Source organism: Oncorhynchus tshawytscha, linkage group LG09 (genome assembly GCF_018296145.1).
Source record: "Oncorhynchus tshawytscha isolate Ot180627B linkage group LG09, Otsh_v2.0, whole genome shotgun sequence".
Classification (NCBI taxonomy): Eukaryota; Metazoa; Chordata; class Actinopteri; order Salmoniformes; family Salmonidae; genus Oncorhynchus; species Oncorhynchus tshawytscha.
The window spans coordinates 49,623,651-49,645,687 of record NC_056437.1 but is presented as its reverse complement, the minus strand read 5'-3'; the positions used below and the strand labels follow the sequence as shown (position 1 = coordinate 49,645,687).

The following is a 22,037-nucleotide window of genomic DNA, read 5'->3' as shown; positions in this document are numbered from 1 at the left end:
TGAATCTCTGCGATTCTTGCGCTTGGACGCTGCATTGGAAAACCTCCCTGGTCTTTGTGCTTGAATCTGTGCTTGCAATTCACTGCTCAACGGAGGAACCTTACAACTTCTTGCAACTTATTATGTAACTTGTTGAGCAAATGTTTACTCTTAGTCTCGCCATTACAAAGGGGTTGAATACTTATTGACTCAAGCCATTTAAGCTTTTAATGTTCAATTAATTTGTAAAAATTTTGAAAAACAATTCCACTTTGACATTATGGGGTATTATGTGTAGGCCAGTGACACAACATCTAAATTGAACACATTTTAAATTCAGGCTGTAACACAACAAAATGTGGAAAAAGTAAAGAGTGTGTATACTTTCTGGAGGCACTGTATTCTGGAGGCCTTCGGAAAGTATTCAGACCCCTTGACTTTTTCCACATTTTGTTAAAACTTGCTACAGAGCGCTCAGGTCCTCAAACTGGGGTGAAGGTTCACCTTCCAACAGGACAACGACCCTAAGCACACAGCCAATTCAACGCAGAAGTGGCTCTGAATGTCTCTGAATGTCCTTGAGTGGCGCAGTCAGAGCCCGGACTTGAACCCGATCGAACATCTCTGGAGAGACCTGAAAATAGCTGTGCAGCAATGCTCCCCATCCAACCTGACATATCTTGAGAGGATCTGCAGAGAAGAATGGGAGAAACTCCCCAAATACAGGTGTGCCAAGCTAGTAGCATCATACCCAAAAAGACTCGAGGCTGTAATCGCTGCCAAAGGTGCTTCAACAAAGTACTGAGTTAAGGGTCTGAATACTTATGTTAATGTAATATTTCCGTTTTTTTTCAAACTAGTTTTTGCTTTGTCATTTTGGGGTATTGTAGATTGATGAGTTAAAAAAACAATTTAAAGGCTTAGAACAAGGCTGTAACCTAACAAAATGTGGAAAAAGTCAAAGGGTCTGAATACTTTCTGAAGGCACTGTATTTCTATCTACAACGTTCTGAACATTTCATCTTACTAAAAACACCACAGGTCATGGATAGGGTTGCCAAATTCTGGTAATTTCCTCAAATTCCAAGCTGGTTACATCTGGGAATCCTATGATACGCTGTACTTCTGCATTCATAGCACATTTGAAAAAGCTTGTGTTTCTGTTCAAATCAACAGGAACCTTAAGTGCCAATTTTATATTCAAAGTCCTTCCTCACTTGAGATCTGGGACTGAAATTAGCCTTGCTCCCTGCACTATACTCCAGCAGGCCAAAGGGTAAAAACTGGAGAGGACGTGCAGAGAGAGAGAGAGAGAGAGAGAGAGAGAGAGAGAATGACAGTGGGCACTGGGGCTGCCTCCCTTTTTTTCTCCACTTGCTCTCTTTGTCTCTTTTCTGCTACAGTCACGTTTTGCTGAGTCACCTTACCCAAAATACACTGGTGCCACGGATGGGCCTGTTGTCATGGAAACCTCCCCAGATGCCACAGGCTCAGGAAGTGCCACGATGACACAGGAAATCAAACCACTCAAAACCAATGACACATGTCATGGACATTCAGGATTTATGAAGGCTAGCCATCATGATCTGGTAAAGGTTGGCAGTATGAAGGTTGCTAGTATGGTGGATTCCACTGAGAAGACAGCAACACTGATGTACTGTATGTATAGTCTACCATGTAATTACTCTATCACAGTCGTTTCCTAACTTTTTACAACCAAGTACCCCTTTTGAACTTCAACCTTCCCAGACTACCCACTTCAGCATCATGGACAGCACTAACAGGCAACACACATTTTACTGCGCTTTAAATATATATATTTGAAAAAGACACATGACAGTAAGTGGGTTTGAAAATGATTGTATTTTTATGTTCTTTGTTATTGTTTTATACATTGATAATTGATGTGTATTCATTTGACATCTAGTGCCTTCAGAAAGTATTCATACCCCTTGACTCATTCCACATTTGTTGTGTTACAGCCGAAATTCAAAATATATATTTTTAAATACTTCTCACCCATCTACACACAGCACCCCATAATGACAAAGTGAAAACATGTTTGTTTTTTTTTAAATTAAAAACATTTTTAGGAAATATTGAAAATGGAATACAGCAATATCTCATTTACATAAGTATTCAAACCCCTGAGTCAATACTATACTATATAGAAGCACCTTGGCGGTGAATACAGATGTGAGTCTTTTATAGGTACGTCTCTAAGAGGGGTCTCCAACAGGTAGATCGCTAGCTATGTAGCTCGCTGCCCACCTATGAGTAGTTCACCAATAGATTATGAGTACATTCATTTTTGTCATAAACATAAAAGCTTCCGACTACTATCTAATCAAAGCCACATTGACATTATCCCCCTCCTGGTTAGCCACTATTGGCTTTTTTGTTACTTAAAAAAAAATCTAACCTTTATTTATCGAGGCAAATTGGCTTAAAAAAATAATAATTTCCAGCGATATTGCTCCTGTCTGTCTGTTTGGTGCGCGCGTTTGTCTATCATTCTGTATGTAACGTTAGTCAGTTAGCGATGCTAATGATAACCGTCTTGTGGGTAAACAGAAAGACTTGCCCCAAAAACCTGCTCAATTAAATGTTAACTGCAAAGTAGGCTTACCTGACAGAACTATAAAATTACTATTTGTATCAATTGGGAGGCGATTGTTTTGCAAACTCTGCCATTACATGTGCTGCTGAAGGTGACCTACCGGCAGAAACATCGCTAGATCTACACATTCCTCTCTTGCTACAGTAGCTGCGCAATTAAAGGGGAATTACACTCACAAATCAAAGTGTGTCAGTTCCAGACCTAAAAAAAAAATTTCTTCTGATGTGATTTAACCATTGACATGGACTCAAAACATACATTTTCGTTGTTTCCCTATGAATAATTGTAAAAGTTGACTGTAAGAAGCACTCATCATTTCAAATAGACTACATGTAATATTAAACAGCATATAAACACTCTAAATAGGTCATGAGCCAGACAGGTAGTCTAAAAAGGAACAAAAAATTAATTATTTAGGGAATGTTATTAGACTATTATTTCAAGGCTATAACCTATGAAGAAATACATTGTGAAAAATGTGCAAGTGCGACACAATAGGCTGGCAGGAACATTACGCGCTCTGCATTTAAAACAGCATTTAGTTGTATTAAAACCTTATAGTCTATAAATTGCGTATATAGGCTATGACTTACTTAGAATTAAATCAAAATGAAATGAAACATGCCTTATTAGGCTCAGTCTACAGTGCCTTTGAATTCACTTTGAGTTTGGCCAGAGTCTGTGGCTTCAGACTCATGCGATGGTGCCTGGAGAGCAGGCCAGCAGTGGTGAACACCCTCTCCACACATGCAGAGCCACTGGGGATGCTAAAAACCCTATGGGCCACTTTTTCCAGGCGGGGCAGGGATGAGGAGTTGTCTTTTCAAAATGTGATAACGTCCTCGTTTGTGTTTCTTCTCATACCTCTCCTCTCGTGTCAAGAGAGGAACGCTGCTGCTGAATGAAGTAGGAGCTGAACATGCAAGGTATTTTGGGCACTTCGTTTTGCTCTGGGGCCGGGTTAGGTGCTGTTGGCGCGCTGATAGCCTCGGTTTCCTTCACAGGGAGGTTGCATATCTCTCTACCAGCTCATCCCTTATCACCCACTCAGTTTTAAACCTGGGGTCCAGGACGGTTCCTAGGACAAGATGTTTATCATTATAGTACCGCCTTTACCGAGTGAAGACATCATCTGATAAGTGTTTCTGCATAAGCAGCAATGTCTATGAGCTGAGACACAGTAGTCAACAGTTTCTTTACTTCCAACACGGCAGAGAGAATTATGCCCAGGTTTCCCAACTCTTTCTGTATATTATCGGTGAGGTCAGCTAGTGGTGTCAGTACCTCCACCAGGAACTGTAGCCAACGCACTTTGTTTGGAGCGAGTTTTTCATCATCGGAGGTAGACTTACATGTTTTTTTTTTGCCACAATGTGTCTCTTTCAAACGACTTCAACAAAAACGCAATCATGTGTAATTATCTGTTTTATCTTGTCATGCAGGCAGTTGTGGGACGCACTCCCAAATCTGTCACTTTCCTCTGTGTTCAATGTACTCTTCCTAACACTTTTCACGAGTTTCCCCACTTTCTGAATCAGTCCACTAACCCCATACTGCATGTTAATGGCAACCTTTGTCGTGAGCTGAAGCATGTGAATTGGGCACAGTAAATGGAGATTTGATTTACCATTATGTCCACGTTTTTGGCTATATGGTCAATTTGGAACTATGAGAGCGCAGGTGGTGCCCCCTCCTCCGTGTCGGATGCCTCATCTTCCTCTTGTCCGTCATCATGGGTCTCCTCTAAACCAGGTAGGTTGAGGGCCTTGACCACGTTGCTTGCACTGTTAGTCACCACTCGTTTTACTTGCCGCTGCACATTCCAGTTCCTCAGGACACTTTCATATTTTTGGTAAAAGGCCTCTGCTGTGTGGTGTCCTTGTATGTGCTCGGCGCTCAACAAAACCTTGTGACCTTTATTTACTTTCCATCAATGAAACTGGCGACAATCTCCAGGAAACTGTCCCTTTCTGCTAATCCAAATGTCAGTTGACACAACGAAACCATCACTGAGTTGCAATTACTTTAGGTCTCTCAGATTGGCATCCATTTCTTGCAGGGCATAGGGCATGACGGTGTCTCAGACCGTACTGTAGCAAGGCAGTGTGTAGCCTGGTTGAGCTGCACTTGCAAAGTACCGCATCCCTTCCCACACTCCCCTAGTTAGGGGCTCATAGTCCAAGTAAACCATTTTAAAAGAAAGTCTCATCCAATTGCCTATTTCTCACTCGCAACACTTCTGGGGTTTTATGTGCAGAAGTTTGTTGCTGCTGTGTCTCTTTCTATAAATACAAATACAAAGCTTAATTACCCTAATGATAGCTTATCTTCAATTAGTAGCTAACTAAGACGAGACAAAGACCTGGATATAGGCCTAACCTGACAAGTATCCAACTTTACTATAGGCAGTAATCGGCGTGATAATGCATTGACATTTATTTTATTGTCATATGATCTCCCCCAAAACATGAATGGCCTTTCAATTATTCTAATATAAATAATAAACAGGGATAGATCATGGAACCAAATGCTGTTGTTTTTCTTCTATAGGTAGCCCCAAAGAACATTAAAGAGATCTGATTTTGTAGTTTATAAATACCTTCCTACAGAGAAACTTAGCCAACTACCCACCTTGCTCCTTTCTGTTACCTTGTGCACTTAGGAAACCATCATGCTTTCGGGATACAGTGGGGCAAAAAAGTATTTAGTCAGCCACCAATTGTGCAAGTTCTCCCACTTAAAAAGACTTTCCCCAACATAACGCTTTGTATTCAGGACCAAAAAGTTAATTTCTTTGCCATATTTTTTTGCAGTATTACTTAAGTGCTTTGTTGCAAACAGGATGCATTTTTTTGCAGTATTATTTTTAATACTGTACAGGCTTCCTTCTTTTTACTTTTAGGTTCGTATTGTGGAGTAACTACAATGTTGTTGATCCATCATAAGTTCTCTCATATCACAAACATTAAACTCTGTAGCTGTTTTAAAATGACCAATGGCCTCATGGTGAAATCCCTGAGCAGTTCCCGTCTTCTCCTTAATCTCTTATGATGCCTGTATCTTTGTAGTGACTGGGTGTATTAATATTTATATATTATTAATATTATTATTTTTACATCTACCAATCAGTGGCCTTCTTTGCGGGGCATTGAAAAACCTCCCTGGTCTTTGTGGTTGAATCTGTGCTTGAAATTCACTACTATTGTTGGAACTTACAGATAATTGTGTGTGTGGGTTATAGAGATGGGGTAGTTATTCAAAAATCATGATAAACCACTATTATTGAACACATAATGAGTTCATTCAACTTATTATGGGATTTGTTAAGCACATTTTTACTCCTGAACTTATTTAGGCTTGCAACAACAACGGGGTATTGTGTATACGTATTGTGTATAGATCACTGACACAAAATCTCAATTTAATACATTTTAAAATGTAGGCTGTAATACAACAAAAGGGGTATGAATACTTTATGAAGGCACTGTAGTTAGCAACATTGACTGATGACTTGAACGTCCCCAAAAAAACTTTCCACTGGTACCAAGGATGTATAAACTCCTGTGAATACAATGTAGTCCTACCTGTAACAACTGATCCGGGTTACATTTAGCCCCAGTAACACTAAAGTGTTATTATTATCTTTAGACAGCAGTGAAGAGAGGGAAACTGATGCAATACGAAATACAGGGAAGAAGGAGAGAGCCCTAGGGGCGGACTTGTGAATCGAATCCCTGTCTTTTGGTGTGATGTGTGGTCCGGACAGAACTGGTGTATGTCTTGCAAGGGGACTGTGCTAGCCAGCTTACAGTGCTGCTGTACATTTAGTGTAATTATAGTCCTGATGTTGGTCTCTGGTGACGTGGCTGAGCTCACTGTCAGCCCAGTGCTCCCCCCCACAGACACACACACAGCTATTGCTGTGCACACACAGCTTCCTGTGCTTACACAGCTTCCTGTGCTTTGAGCAGCACAGCAGGGAAAAAAACACAAAACTACCATACTTGTATACACATGTGCACAGGTACACACACACACACACACACACACACACACACACACACACACACACACACAAATCCAGAGCTCACAGGGCCAGGCCCCAGAGTGCCTCACACTGACCCTCCTTCCCCTCTATCACCTTATTTGGTATTTATAGCCACATGCTGCTTGATACCGGTCATCCAATGAGTAGGCGGCGTGAGGGGTCAGGTGACAGGCGTGTCTGTCAGGCTCGGTTAGCATCCGAAGCCGAGCCGCTAGGCTGTGGTGCTAATCCCTTAGCCTAGCATCTGCTCTTCTACAATCTGTACTGGGCCTCCCATAGAAAGGCTGTCACTTCTCCAGGGTGAAGTTTCCCTTAGGTACAGATCTAGGATCAGCCACCGCCAATCAGCCTCCGCTAACCTAAACCATTAGTTAGGGAAATACAAAACTGACCCAAGGTCAGCATCTAGGGGAAACTCCACCTTACTCCGGTTGTCACTACTCAGCACAGCACACAGTTTCTCTCACGACACTACTAACACATTAAAGTGAAGCTACCAAGACATTAGTAATTCTGGAAGGCTATAATTAGCATCCTAATTATACGCTATCTAGCACCTTCATCTAAATGAGCACATCAAAGTCAGGGGAGGAGAGGCTGAAGAAGAGGCTGAGGGAAGTAGTGTGAGATGGAGAGGGGAGTTAAGCGAAAGACAAGAAAAGAAAGTGATCGGCCAGCATGAGAAAGAGAGAAACGTGAACAGTTGGCCGGAGCTTTAAACTCTTTCTCCTCGTGAACCTCTTAGCTTTTGTCTGGCTGTGCATGTATTTTTTTGCCTGTATAAGTTCTATGAGCATGCCTGTGTGTGCTGTGTAGGTGCAGTGCCTTCGGAAGATATTAAGACCCCCTTGACCCCTTGACATTACAGCCTTATTCTCAAATTGATTATATTGTTTTTTCCCTCATCAATCTACACACCATACTCCATAATGACAAATAAAAAACTGGTTTTTAGAAATGTTTGCTAGTTTGTTAAAAAAACAAACAGAAATATTACATTTACATAAGTATTCAGACACTTTACTCAGTACTTTGTTGAAGCACCTTTGGCAGTGATTACAGCATCAAGTCTTCTTTGGTATGACGCTACAAGCTTGGCACACCTGCATTTGGGGAGTTTCTCCCATTCTTGGTCACCTCCCTGGCCAAGGCCCTTCTCCCCCAATTGCTCACTTTGGCCGGGCGGCCAGCTCGAGGAAGAGTCTTGGTGGTTCCAAACGTCTTCCATTTAAGAATGATGGAGGCCACTGTGATCTTGGGGACCTTCAATGCTGCAGAAATGTTTTCGTACCCTTCCCCAGATATGTGCCTAGACACGATCCTGTATCGGCGCTCTAAGGACAATTCCTTCGAACTCATGGCTTGGTTTTTGCTCTGACATGCACTTTCAACTGTGGGACCTTATATAGACAGGTGTGTGCCTTTCAAAATGACGTCCAATCAATTGAATTTACCACAGGTGGACTTCAATCAAGGTGTAGAAACATCTCAAGGAGGATCAATGCAAACAGGACGCATCTGAGCTCAATTTCGATTCTCATAGCAAAGGGTCTGAATACTTATATCAATAAGGTATTTCTGTTTTGAATTTTGAATAAATGTGCAAAAATGTCTAAAAACCTGCTTTCACTTCAACATTATGGGGTATTGTGTGTAGATTGCTGAGGATTTTTGTTTATTTCATCCATTTTAGAATAAGGCTGTAACGTAACAAAATGGAAAAAGTCAAGGGGTCTGAATACTTTCCAAAGGCACTGTATGTGTGTATCTGTTTGTCTGTGTGTGTGTGTGCGTTATGTTTGTGTGTGTGTGTGTAGAGGGATTCAGATCACCCTGTTCAGCTGCATTCTGCAGTAGGGTGGTGATGAATCATCAGACATGGTAATATGACACCTCACTGCTGCTGCATCCCTGAAGCCCTCTACCTCCTCAGAGCCTCCAAACAACACTCTGACCTCTGAACAGAGAGCCGTGGACACACAGAGACATGCACACACACACACACACACACACACACACACGTTTGCATACATGCTCTTGCTCTCTCTCAAACACACACGAGACACAGAGACACACACTTATGCAATCTCTCTCACACGCACTCATCTAGTTCTCGTGGAATTCACCTGGAAATCTCTGTTTCCCTGGCGAGAGAGGGATCTGGCTGCCATATAAGTGTGTCGGGGCATTTTTCAAAGGGGCTTGGCCAATTAGATCAGCTGAGGAGAACAAACCAATGGCCTGGTTCTGCTTTTCTGGCCCTCTCAACCTTTCTTTCTCACCATGTCAAGAGTGTGCAAAGTTGTCATCAAGGAAAATAGTACAAAATAAATTAAAAACCCTGTAATGAGCAGGTGTGTCCAAACTTTTGACTGATACTAGATCGCTAGACCCCCAAAAAATCTTGATCGACCAAACAATCGACCAGTCAACTAATTGGGGTCACCCTAATGGACACTATAATGTAAAAATTGCCTTTACTGTTCAACACAACTGAAAATGATTACACCGTGTTCCATGTTTTCTGTGATAATGTCTAGAACCAGAAACATTTGTTAATGGCCCTTATAGAGCTGAGACCTAATCATAGTCAATAGTGCCTAATTAATTCAGGCAATGAGCGAGGCGCCTTAGCACATGGCTAAAGATAAGCATAGGCACACAAGGTTTTAATGAAGACCGGTCCAGAGCAATGATGTATACAAAAATCATTGGTCCAGCCAGACTGAATCAGTGAAATGAAGTAAATAAAATGAATAGTGAATCAGAACAATACGTATTCCGTTTTATTCATTAGTGGTTGCGGTTAAATTTCAGGTTGGGACTGGGGATGATAAAATGAAACCAGTGTTTAAAAGGTATTTTCTAGTTTAAAAAGATACGACTTGTGTGTGGTCTCAACATCAAGCGAGCGCAGCATCTAAGAGGGTCTCTGTTGAAGCACTGCTTCTTCTACGGCTTTAAATGTCATTGGTTTGACCTTTTCATTTATTTTCCCCCCCTTTCCTTCCCCTCTTCTCCCCTCTCTCTGCTATCTCTCTAAGCGACTTCCTTTCATTGGGCCTCACACTTGTTTGTCCCATGAAGTTTACCTCTCAGGCTTTACTGCTTTTCCCTACAATGGACAATACAGTTACATTCTATTCTATTCTGCACAGATCACAAAAGCCAGAAATAGGGGAAAGCAATCGGGAACGCCTTCTGCTCTTACCTGTTAAATGTTTTAACAATCAGGGCAGATGAAGGAAAGGAGAGGAGGAGGATGCTACTTTATAGACTATTGAGCTGCACCTTGTGTAGCATGTGTACTGTGACCAGCTCCTATTCCTGTGATGACGTATTTATGTGTGAGACAGTCTGGCCCAGAAGAGGGCGCCAAAGGCCAGGGTGTCTCCTTTCATCTGTCCCTCTCTCCTCCTGAGCATCTAGGGTTAGGGTTAAGTTGTCCCTAGACAATAATCTTGGGTCAGTTTAGATTTTTCCCTGCTAGTGATTAAGGTTAGGATTGGGGGTGGGGAGGGGCAGGGGAGGCTGATCTGTAACTACAAGAAACCTCACCTCTGAGCTCCCTCTCTCCTTCTGAGGCCCGGTGGCTGACACTTAAGGTCAAAGGGTCATAGGTCAGGGTTTGGGGACCCTGGTTGGCAGGGGCTGTATAGGGTTCAGTCAGATGTTCTGTTGTGTTGTGTTGGCGAGTCTTGAGCACTTCAGAGTCGATCCAGGGATGCATGATTATAAGACTGTTTGAGGAGACTGAATAATATAACAATAAAATAATGTTTTATTTGTATTTTTTACCTTTATTTAACTAGGCAAGTCAGTTAAGAACCAATTCTTATTTTCAATGACGGCCTAGGAACAGTGGGTTAACTGCCTTGTTCAGGGGCAGAACGACAGATTTTTACCTTGTCATTGGGTCTCACTCTCATTTGTCCCATGCGGTTTTCTCTCAGGTTTTACTGCTCTTCCCTACAATGGACAATACAGTTCCATTCTATTCTATTCTGCACAGATCACAAAAGCCAGAATAGGTGAAAGCAATCGCGAACGCCTTCTGCTCTTACCTGTTAAATGTTATAACAATCAGGGCAGATGAAGGAAAGGAGAGGAGGAGGATGCTACTTTATAGACTATTGAGCTGCACCTTGTGTAGTGTGTGTACTGTGACCAGCTCCTATTCCTGTGATTGTGGTACACAAGGCCACAGATAACCTTAATACAACACACAGACATACTGGAAGGTGGGCTCGCATGCTCGGGAATTGTAATAAAATATTACTTCAACTTTGAATAACCATTCTGGTGCTTCCACTATGAACACTCTCTCTCTGACGAGCACGGCTCTGCCTATCAACAAGACTATGTTCAAACACTCACAAACATGTACGTTTAGGTCGTCCAAGGTGAAACAGCACCTGGACCTTACAAAACACCAGAAACAGCCAGCTCGACAAATTGAAAAGGCTGAATACTCTTCACCCAATGAGAGGTAGTTTGTCCAGCAGCTAAAACAATGGTGTTTTCACCACCTTGGAGAAGTCATGATTCAGCAACTATCTTTTAGTACATTCTCAGCACAAAAAAAAACAGGGATTTTTTTTATTTTTTACTAAAGTGTCAAACCTTGTAAGAAAGAAAAATGACATGTTTTAGAGTTATAAAAAAAACTATTGTTTTCGCGGCGTGAATAATCATTCTGATATCATGGCACTCAATTCATAATTCAAAGGACAGCACCACTCAACACATTCATTCGTCCAGTTGTATTCAAGCCATTTAGCAGATGCTTTAACTTAAAACGACTAGGTCCCAGGAATCAAACCCACTATCCTGGCAATGCAAGAGCCATGCTCTACCAACTGAGTCACAAAGGACACCACGGCAATCAAATGTAAATAAATAAGGCTGTAACAATACCAGTATCACAATATTTTTTTCCATGGGCGAAAATGAAAACACGAAGCAGACCAAACTCTTTGGTCGTTAAAAAAAACAGCTGTATGTAAAATATTGTGTGCTATAGATTGGAAAATAAATGCACGTGACTCTGGATGACAACACAATGATGTTTTGGTTTCCAACATTCGGGCTGTTTTCCTAAAGAAGGTAAATCTGCTTCGTGTTTTTTTTCCTTGCCACGATACTAATGGAGTATCGCGATACTGGCATCTTTCCCGGCCCTATAAATAAACCGTGACTGACATATCCAAATGACCTGGTAAAGACCCTTACCAAGGTGCACTATCATTAAGTACACACAACACATACACAACAATAACACAGCAGCCATGAGCTAATATGAACCTGCTCATTCAAATCCAAAACACCTTTGTAGTCTCTGTCCACATCTTGTGGTACGGTGCGCCTACGTAGTAAAACCACAAATCAAGAAAAACACAATACCAGCACGCGTCTTTGTGTTAACTATCGCTCATGGCTCAACAACAACTCAACAACTTGTATTCACCTCATCAAGAACAATATATTGATAATACAGCAAATAGTACATTGCACAAAGAAAGGTAGACATACACTCAGCATCACTTCAACAGCTTTCTCTGAACAAACACCATAACAGGTCTAAGCCTCAGAACAGTCCAGTAAAGTGAGTGAGTTGTTCTGTGCCGCAAATCAGTAATTCATCAACCTCAGTCCTGGGGACCCACCCAACTGCACATTTTTGGACCAGCCCAGCACTTAACCCGCTGGATTCAACTCATCCACTGACCATCGAGCCCTCGATGAGTTGAATCCGCTTGGTTAATGCTGGGCTGGGATAAAAATGTGCAAGTCCTGTGGGTCCCATAGCAGAAAGAAAGAGAGAGCGAGAGAGAGAGACAGAGAGACCGAGAGAGAGATGGGGGGTTGCTACTCACTTGACCCTGCGGAAGGCCAGTTTCCTCCTCAGTGAACCCCCCCAGCCCTGCCTGACCCCAAGGCCACAGAAGATCTGACTACTTAGCGAGCCACTTTGGACCATGGTGACTGTCCTCCTACCCCCCAGAGCTGTCACTCCTGGTCAATGGAGCCCCCGCCCAAAACCGGAAGTCTTGTGGTGCCGACACAGGGGGGTCCGGAATATGCGCCAGGTTTTGATCTAATAAAGATGCATCCCTCAGGCGATCTTATGTCTTTTTTCTCTCCAGATTCCAAAAAGCATCCTAATCTCTTTCCTAAATCCCTCTATCTCACACACACTCCCTTAGTACCCCACTACCGCTATCCCACTTTCATTCCCACTCTCAATTTCTCGCTCACACAAACACTCTCTCAGCTCCTCTATATCTCTCGCTCTCTGCCCTCTCCTAAGGTGACCCACTTCCTGATTCTCTCAGTCTTCTGCCTCTCTCCACCTGCTCTGCTCAGCGCTGCTGGCGTATAGTACCCTGTACCTGTATACCTGGCTGTAGCTATAGCCCGATGTGCAGTGTGTGGATGATTCTCCCCATGGGAACGGCCTGCCTGCCTAGACAATCACCACATAATTAATGAGCTGTCCACTGGGGAGGGGGAGCAGAGGGAGAAGGGGATAGGAGCTGGGGAGTTAACTATGAGGGAGTGTGTGCAGTGCTCAATGTCCCCCCCCATAGGGCAGTTGCTGCAGGTGTTAAGTAATGCAGGGGGTTGTGTGTGTGTGTGTGTGTGTGTGTGTGTGTGTGTGTGTGTGTGTGTGTGTGTGTATGTGTGTGTGTGTGTGTGTCAGTGGAGGCTCCTCAGAGGAGGAAGGGGAGGACCATCCCACTCAGTGAATTTAATAAAAATAAAAATATTGAAACTTTCAAAAAGTTATCCTTTTTAGATAAAAATATACTAAATATCTTCACGTCAACAAATAACGGATTAAAACACACTGTTTCGCAATGAAGGTCTACAGTAGCCTCAGCAGCATTCTGTAGAGTAGCACCATGGTGTAGTCAGAGGACAATTAGCTTTTATCCTCCTCTGGGTACATTTACTTCCAAACAAAACCTAGGAGGCTCATGGTTCTCACCCCCTTCCATAGACTTACACAGTAATTCTGACAACTTTCGGAGGAAGCCCTCCAACCTTACAGAGCTCTTGCAGTATGAAGGGACATGATTTCTGAGAATTCATCTAGAAATGAAAGCATAAGTTACAGCTTGCTAGCACTGCAGTGTATAAAGTGTGGTGAGTAGTTGACTCAAAGAGAAAGACAATAGTTGAACAGTTTTGAACAAATTAACTTCTTCAAAAATGAAGGAGAAGCAGCAGAGAGCGAGAGTAGTATTTTTTTTTCTTCATAGTTTAACTTTCACCTACTTAGCAGATGCTAAGCAGATGCTAACTCAGCTAATTTAGCCTACTCAACAACATGGCTCAAACAGAGAGGAATGCTTGCTGGCTAAGGATGTCCAACACGGCAACTCTTCCAAGTCAAGGTAAGCTTTCGGTTTTATAAATCTATTGTCACCGGGGCCCGCCGCTGTAACTGCTAAACTGCTTGCTGTACACTGTACTGCTTTATTGTACACATGGATTGGATTGTTCTTTTACTAACACATTAGTTCTAGTTGGTTAACTATAATGTTCATCTGGTGACAACGATGTAGGCTGTGTAGCGGTTAATAGTCATGGTATGAAGGTTTGTCTTGGAGAGGTTTTTGCACCTGGGCTGAGACAGATGTTGTATTGTGCACTGAAGTCCACAATGGAAGGGAAACGGTGAGAGGAGGAGAGCGCGTAGAGATGAGAAGGAATTATACAACGAGCAAAGTGATGCTGGTAGACTAGCTCTCTGACTCGTGACGTTGCTGAATGCAAAGTGCTACATTTCTACGTAGCAGGGTCTCCCCCACCAGGGCGCCATGTGCAGTTGATACCCGCTGCTGTGGCTGTCGGCTCCATAAAATATTGGCAAAAGATTATCTCAAATGTATTAGGTGAAAAAGTACACATTTCCTGACTCAAAACCGACAGTACTTTTGACAAAAATAGCTCATTTAGCTGTGCGCTTTCAATAAAACAAGTTTGTCCACACAAATTGGTCCTGATTCATGAATTCACTGGCAACGGAGCAGAGCAAGGTCTGCATCCAGTGACATCACGAGTCACGTGACACCAACCGCAACTGGTGTGTTCGGGGACCGAGGTGTTCTGTTGTTGTGTGAAGTGACATACTGTATGACCCAGTGTGAGTCAAATAAGCATCCTGAGAGATTGCCTAGCGTCTAATTGAATGAAATACTCCAATGAGTTGTTAGGAACCTAGACTGCTTTTCTCTACAGTGAGAGTCGAGGTCTAGGGTGAAGTTCCTCCTAGATGCTGATCTTGCGTCAGTTTTGCATTTCCATCCACATGGATGGGGCTGTAGTGGAGCGGGTCGAGAGCTTCAAGTTCCTCAGTGTCCACATTACTAAGAAATTAACATGGTCCACACACACACACACATAGTTGTGAAGAGGACACAACATGGGCATGGGCCCTCAGATCATAAAAAAAAGTTATACAGCTGCACCACTGAGAGCATCTTGACTGGCTGCATCACCGCTTGGTACAACAACTGCAAGGCACCCGACCGTAAGGCGCTACAGTGGGTGGTGAGTACGGCCCAGTACACCATGGTCTGAGGCACTGCATCGCAGTGCTAGAAGCATCACAACAGACGCGGGTTCGAATACAAAAAATACGTATTCATTAGCGAAATGTTCACCAACCAGTCCGATTAATCTCTTGAGCAGTATAAAAAATATATATATATCAGAAAATATGTATAAAAAAACAAAACACTGAAATACCAAATGTATTTGAACCGAGGCCTGAAGATATCTGAGATGAGTATGTGAGTAACAAGACCCAGCCCAAATACTCTAACTAGTTACCGTTTTACAACATCACAGACAGGTGCACAGCCACAGCCAGCACAAAGATATCTATTTTTCTTAGCTCGTGAGCATTAAATTAGGTCACACACACTCCCTTACTCACTCTCAGGGCGACAGTGAAAAACACCTTCAAGGGGGATGCTGATGCTCTGTCTAGCAAGACCACATTTGCATCGTTATAAATCATTAACGTGATAGTTAGCCGTACCTTCACCCCAGAGAAGGAGCCTCAAGGTTACGTGACCATAAATAAATGCATCAGTGTGCCAGGCGGTCTGTTAGTGAGCTGGCCAGTGCTGATAAAAGATGGGTATCTAGCCTCAGTGAGCCACTGAGTGATACCAATGATATATAAAAACCCTGGATGGCTGATGCTATGTATTGGCCAATTAGAGGCTTTGATGCCACTAGTAGGCCATATTGGCACTTACCAGAATGTGCAGTCCTCCATAGGAATGAATGGAATTCTATAGTATTTCAATAAAATGTTTCAAAGACAAAATTACATGTATTTAACTATGTTTTTGTTGTAGTGGGGACAGTAGCATCAGTACTTTCAAAAAATTATACTTTAAAGGAAAATGTTTGCAAATATATATATTTTTTATTTAGCTCAAATAATATAATTAAAAGTATGCATTAAGGTGTCTGTAATATAATACAAGTGACAAAAACAAATGTAGACATTAATAAATGCATTTCTATAACTTCCTAAATATTTTTTACAGAGTTGGGGGAGTGCCAAGATGGAGGCAAAGTGGCTTCAAAACATCTAGTGTATATATAAATGATTTAGTGATACCTGTCTGGTTGGATATAGTGGCGGCTGGTTGGGTTTAATGAGAAAAGGGATAAGAGGAGAAATAATTCAAGGAGCTTCATTGAAAATGTATCTGTGTTGGTGTTTCTAGGTAATTTGACGTCTATTGTCTACTACACTGTTACACTGGCACACTGTGATGCTGACGGGGACAGTGGCCAAAATGACCTGAGGAGTGGATGTCTATTTAAAGTGGGTGGGTTGGAACCTTTGATGTTCTTCCGACCTGAGTTCAATGGAATGAGCTCGCAGGCACCCCCCCTCAGGGGGCTGCTGGGGGTGTGTGCTACGCCTTTTTGTGAGAGGGCATACCATTTCAAATTCAAGCTTACTATACCTGCAAGCGCGCAGAGGAGAAAAAAGGGGGGAATTCTCTGAGGCTGTGTTGTGCGAAAAAAAACGGGCACGTTTCACAGCTACTTAACCTCCCCTTTAAAATTGAGCATTTTAACACCCCTCTTTAAAACAGTCCCCCTCTCCCTTTTTCCCCTCTTATTCTCGTTCTCTCTCCCTCCCTCATCACTTTATCTTCCCTTCTCCATTTCTCTCACACACATCCCCTCTCTCGCTCTCTCTCTCTCTCCTTGACTAACCCTGCACTACTGTGAAGTAGACCTCCATTGAGGGTTTTGGTTAAGAACTGCCCTCTAGTGGAATTATCACCTCACACATCATCCTCACCACATCTCTTTGCACGCTAGCAAGTTGTGCTAAATTGTCTGATAGGCGATACATGTAAAACATAGTGTCTTCCAAAAGTCTTCATGAGCAACACATGGACATTGCATTTGCTTTATCATTGCACACATTCACCTAGCTGCCCACAAGCATGCATGTTAACACATATATGCATGCACACAGTATGCAGTCACACATACAGTACATGCACACACACACACACACACACACAGGTGTTACCCACCTCTCCTCCCGACTGTGAGGGGTCAAGAAGCGAGCGGAGTCCTCCTTGTGGCTGCTGTGTAGGCTGCTCTCCCTGCTGGGAAACACAGCCCAGAGATACAGTGTTAGAGTGTAATATGTGTTATTTAACACATACCGGCAGAGATCCGTCTGTTTGTGTGTGTGTGTGTGTGTGTGTGTGTGTGTGTGTGTGTGTGTGTGTGTGTGTGTGTGAGACAACTAGAAAAGTTCAGAGTTAAATGAAATGTAACAACTCAACAGAAAAAGCTATGGATGCAAAGACTGACCATCTATGAGGTCAAAATTATAGTTTAAACCATGCTTTGAAGCTACACTGAGTATATAACGCCTGCTCTTTCTATGACATACACCGACCAGGTTGAATCCAGGTGAAAAGCTATGACCCCTTTATTTATGTCCCTTGTTAAACAATGTAGCATCTCCTGGCTTCCCCGCAGAGCCTACAAACCACTGAAGCAGACCTTTGGAACATCTACATTATAAAAAGTTGAATAAATCCATGTAATATAGCCTATTTTAGACAGGTCTAGAGATACAGGATATAAAGAAAATGTAGTCTATTTCAGAAGAACAGAATTGCATACTCTGAGTTGTCCTTATGTTAGGCCCTGATATGGCTATGACATATGTCTGTGGGCTACACTAGTTAATTTAGCAGACAAGGTTTGCTTAGAATTCTGTGGCATTCTTCTATAGTATATTATAGTATGAAGAATACAATTGAATATAGCTGAATAAAATAGAAAATATATCTGTCTCCAAACGATTTGAGGGAGTGCGCACATGCGACTATTCTGTGTTGAGCAGTTAACAAAAAAACAGGTGCTCCTATATGCTTAATTTAGAGTTATTTATTGAACTTAAGTTGTAATACAAATATTGGGCTATATGTTTAGATTTTGATACATTCCAAGGCTGCACGATGCCACTCCAATTATGATTTTTCTTTTTAAAGTTGCATGAAAAGCACGAGCTCTGCTTAGTTTTTTTGCGCAGGCTGTACACACTTCATCAGCCTCTCATTCACAATTTGACAAGCACTTGTTAAATGCCTCGAATTTCCCATCCTGCATCCCCTTTGTAATGCCCCCTAAAAAAATCCATGCCTTTTGCGGCCAGTGGCCGTTGTGCTCGTGGGCTGAATATAATCACATTATTCCCTTCTCCCAGCTGCGTGCCAAAGCACCTGTCACTCACATGGCTCTCCGTCACATGATCGGGTCTTTCTCACTCGGGTCTTTCTCACAAGCAATGCTTGGATTCAAGATCCAAGCATTGCTTCCAAATGCCACATCAGGAAAGTGGGTTTGAGTCAAGATTAGCCAATGTGAATGCAATGTGAGGTTAAGTATGTTATGGTTACGTTAGGAGTTGTTCCTGAATGTGACCTGACTAGGAAAGACTCCAGTCCCTAGTTATAGTAGCCTATTGCTAGGGGTCGAGTGGCTAGTTGGTCAAGTGAGAAAAAAAAAACTGCTGGCCTTCTGAAGCCTAATCCTGGATTAAAAAGTATATCCATGGAACATTTTCTTGTCTAGAACTAGTATTAAATCTGTGTCCGGGAAACCGGCATGTAGAGACATATCCTGTATCTCTGGTCGTCTAGTCACTTTAAGCTATAATTCGTTCTATTGAAAGTATTTCCATGGATTGTTGCCAGTGTTCAGGCAGCAACATTTATGTAAAAACAGTGGGGATATTTTCTGTCAAAGAGGCATCCAGACAAAATCAACGACAACGGCAACTACATCAACAAAAGACAAGCCTCCATTGGTCGGATAGGCCTCTTCACATAACCAAGAGTGCCACAACTGCAATGTGCCTTACATGTACCACATGAAAGAATGTGAAAGAAAAGTGGCACATCTCATAGCAAATAATATACCTTGAGAGCAGCCTGTCGGTTTCTGCGATAGCCAACGTGGCAAGACTTGCCATGACAACAATAAGGCGTGGGTGCATGAATCTGCCATCCAGGCTATGTGTCAGAGCACTGGAAACTAAAGGCTGACTGGGCTACATAAGCAGCAGTACTGTTTTATATTAGTTAAATCAGAGCTGTGTTTCAAATGGTACCCTATTCCCTATATAATGTACTACTTTTGACCGCGGCCCATATGGGGGCTACAAAAGTAGTCTACTATATAGGGAATAGGGTGCCATTTGGGACGTAGCCCAGGTCTTCAGAAAGCAGTGTTGGCTATGAATATTTCATATAGCCCTGTAGACTCCTTCCAGCTGTCCCCTGGCACTTCTTACATGGGCTTTGTCCCAAATGGCCCCCTGTTGCTTATATAGTGCACTACCTTTGACCAAAACCCTATGGACCCTGGTCAAAAGTAGTGCATTATATAGGTGCCATTTGGGACACACACATTATCTTTAGCTCTCAGTTGTAAGCCTGTACATATCAATGGGACTAGGACATTGGTCAACTCCAGAACTATCCACAGTAATAAGCATGGATTGTAGTAATCACTTTGTCTCTTGGAATGGCTGTAGTATGCAGTCAGAGATCAGTTTCACCTAATCTCTTGTGACATCCTTTAAAGTAGTGAACAGCCAGGGACAATACTGTAGTAGTCAATAGTCCTCATAAAACAAAAATATGCACTTTCAACTTAGACACAGTTAGTAATAGACACCAGGCAACTCCAGGCAATTAACATTAAATTATGCTAATAAAATACAAAGGCCAAAACTTCAAATTCCAATAGTGAACATAAACCCCCATTTAAAAACAATACAAACCATTTATTTCCCAAACGATGTATTATTATTGCATTCCAGTGCTGTGCATATCATCCAGATTCACTGAAGACCAAACTCTGGCAGCAATGGCATTTGTATGTATAAAACATTTGTATCCATTATTCTTAAGCGCACTCCTCCATTTCCTGCTGTTTGATGATGCATTGTATCACGGGCCTGGTTTAATTTATAATGCAATTCATACTCTGCATTGTGGCTTATGTAACATTTCAAGGTGCCTATTTAGTCAAGATAAGCTTGGGGGTGAAAATAACCTGTTTACAGAACATGTATATTATCAAATTTGGACGTCAACAGCTGGTATATATGAGAAACACAAACCTGGGATGGAGTTTCAATAAACAAATAGGGTCCCATTGAGGACTTCAACCACTAAGTGCAGTTTTTTTCGTGTCACTAATCACTATTAGGGGCTTGTTCAAGTGAAAAAGTGATGGAAGCTGTAGAAATCAACAAACCACATCCCTTTGATAGAAGTAGGTAGGTGTCATTTTTTTTCGCAGGAGGATTATACACAAAGACAAAAGAAAAACAAACTGGATTCCAGCTCTCCACTACAGACCAGGTCCTGCATTCATAAGGCGTTGAGATCAGTTGGAGTGCTGATCTAGGATCAGTTTTTATATCACAATCAATACAATTAAATGGACAAGAGGCACCTGATCCTAGACCAGCACCTCCAAGTATAATCATAATTATTGTTCTGTTTAATGGTTCTGATATGATTCCATTTCTACATGGTTCCAACTACACTTTGATGCATAAGGGTGCCTTAGGATGGCCCAACTTTATGTCTAACACTTAATGGGTAACCCACTGTGTATTTTACATTATACACAGTTTTGCACACTAATGGATAAGATTAGGATTGGGGAGGGGAAGCACATCATAGATCTGTACCTAGGGGAAACTTACCTGCTCTCAGTGTAGTGATCCTTCTTCTCGCGCACGTTCAGCCAGCGGTGCAGCAGGAAGCGCTTGCGTCGCGGCGAAGCGCTGGGTGTGGAGCAGTTGGACCAGGTGGTTGCCGCGTCCTCGTCGCTGGATGGTGTAATCTCGATGGACGGCAGCTGTAAGTACTCCATGCCCCCTGAGAAGGAGTGCGACCCCTGGCCCTTACTCATGACCTCTGACCTCATAGTGGCAGCCGCTGCAGACACAGCCGGGGTCACGCTGCTCTCGCTCTGCACGTTCTTCATGCGCCGCATCTTGAAGCGCTTGCGGCGGAGGGACGGAGTGGCAGAACTGGAGAGGGCGGAAGAGTCACCACCCGCAATGGGTACCTTTCCCCCAGCGGAGGCTTCTGATCCTGGGTCTCCATCCGGGGTCTGCCAGTCCCCCGGGGCCTGCACCTGGAAGGAGGGAAGCCGGAGGGTCTCGGTCATGATCTTCTGTCCCACCAACAACTGGCTCATATAGGAATACAGCAGCCGAAGCGGTCACGTCTATCCAGGGAGGATGAGAGAGAGAGAGGGAATGGGTGCCTGGCAGGATGCTTCCTGGGCTGCACTAATGTAGGTGGAGAGAGCCTCCTCTCACTGTTTTGTCCAGAGTGAGAGTGAGTATACTGTATCAGTATAGCATCTCCTTGTGTCATTATCCTTCCCGGTATCTATGCTCTATGGATTGAGGTCTTGTGCATTTCTGATCCAGCTGCCACAGCGTGTTCTCAGCCCACTTAGATGAGTTCTCTTCAGGGCTCCCTTGCTCTAGTCCCTGGTATCACAGCCATGGCCTAGAGGTCAGAGTAAAGTGAAAGGGTGCTGTATGCTAAGTATGGTTTAGCCACATGCATGCAAGTATTCACAGCTCCCATTCACAATTATACACTCAGATAAACTAAATGATGCAGATACGCACACGCACAGGGAGCACAGGACTTTGTTATTAGGATTGGTCTCCTCTCGTTCCCAGCAGGGAGACGATTCAGAGCAAAAGACTGTTGATTCCCCTGTGATGGGAGGCTAACCCCCTCCTGCTTCCTAAATGGCTCCCTATTCCCTACATAGGGC

The 22,037-nt window shown here is 42.9% G+C and overlaps 1 protein-coding gene across 2 annotated transcripts in view; it reads right to left on the bottom strand.

Annotated features, from left to right (window-relative positions):
• The window catches only part of LOC112258076 (protein Aster-B-like), a 102,244-nt gene extending 80,488 nt beyond the window's left edge, over positions 1-21,756 (bottom strand). For both annotated transcript variants that reach the window (XM_042326980.1, XM_042326981.1), the window contains exons 1-2: positions 20,941-21,756; positions 17,234-17,308 (exon numbers count right to left, since the gene is read on the bottom strand). In XM_042326980.1, coding sequence (XP_042182914.1) covers positions 17,234-17,308; positions 20,941-21,440 — 575 coding nt within the window. In that variant the 5' untranslated portion in view covers positions 21,441-21,756. The remainder of the gene's footprint in view (positions 1-17,233; positions 17,309-20,940) is intronic.
• Positions 21,757-22,037: the final 281 nt, after the last annotated feature.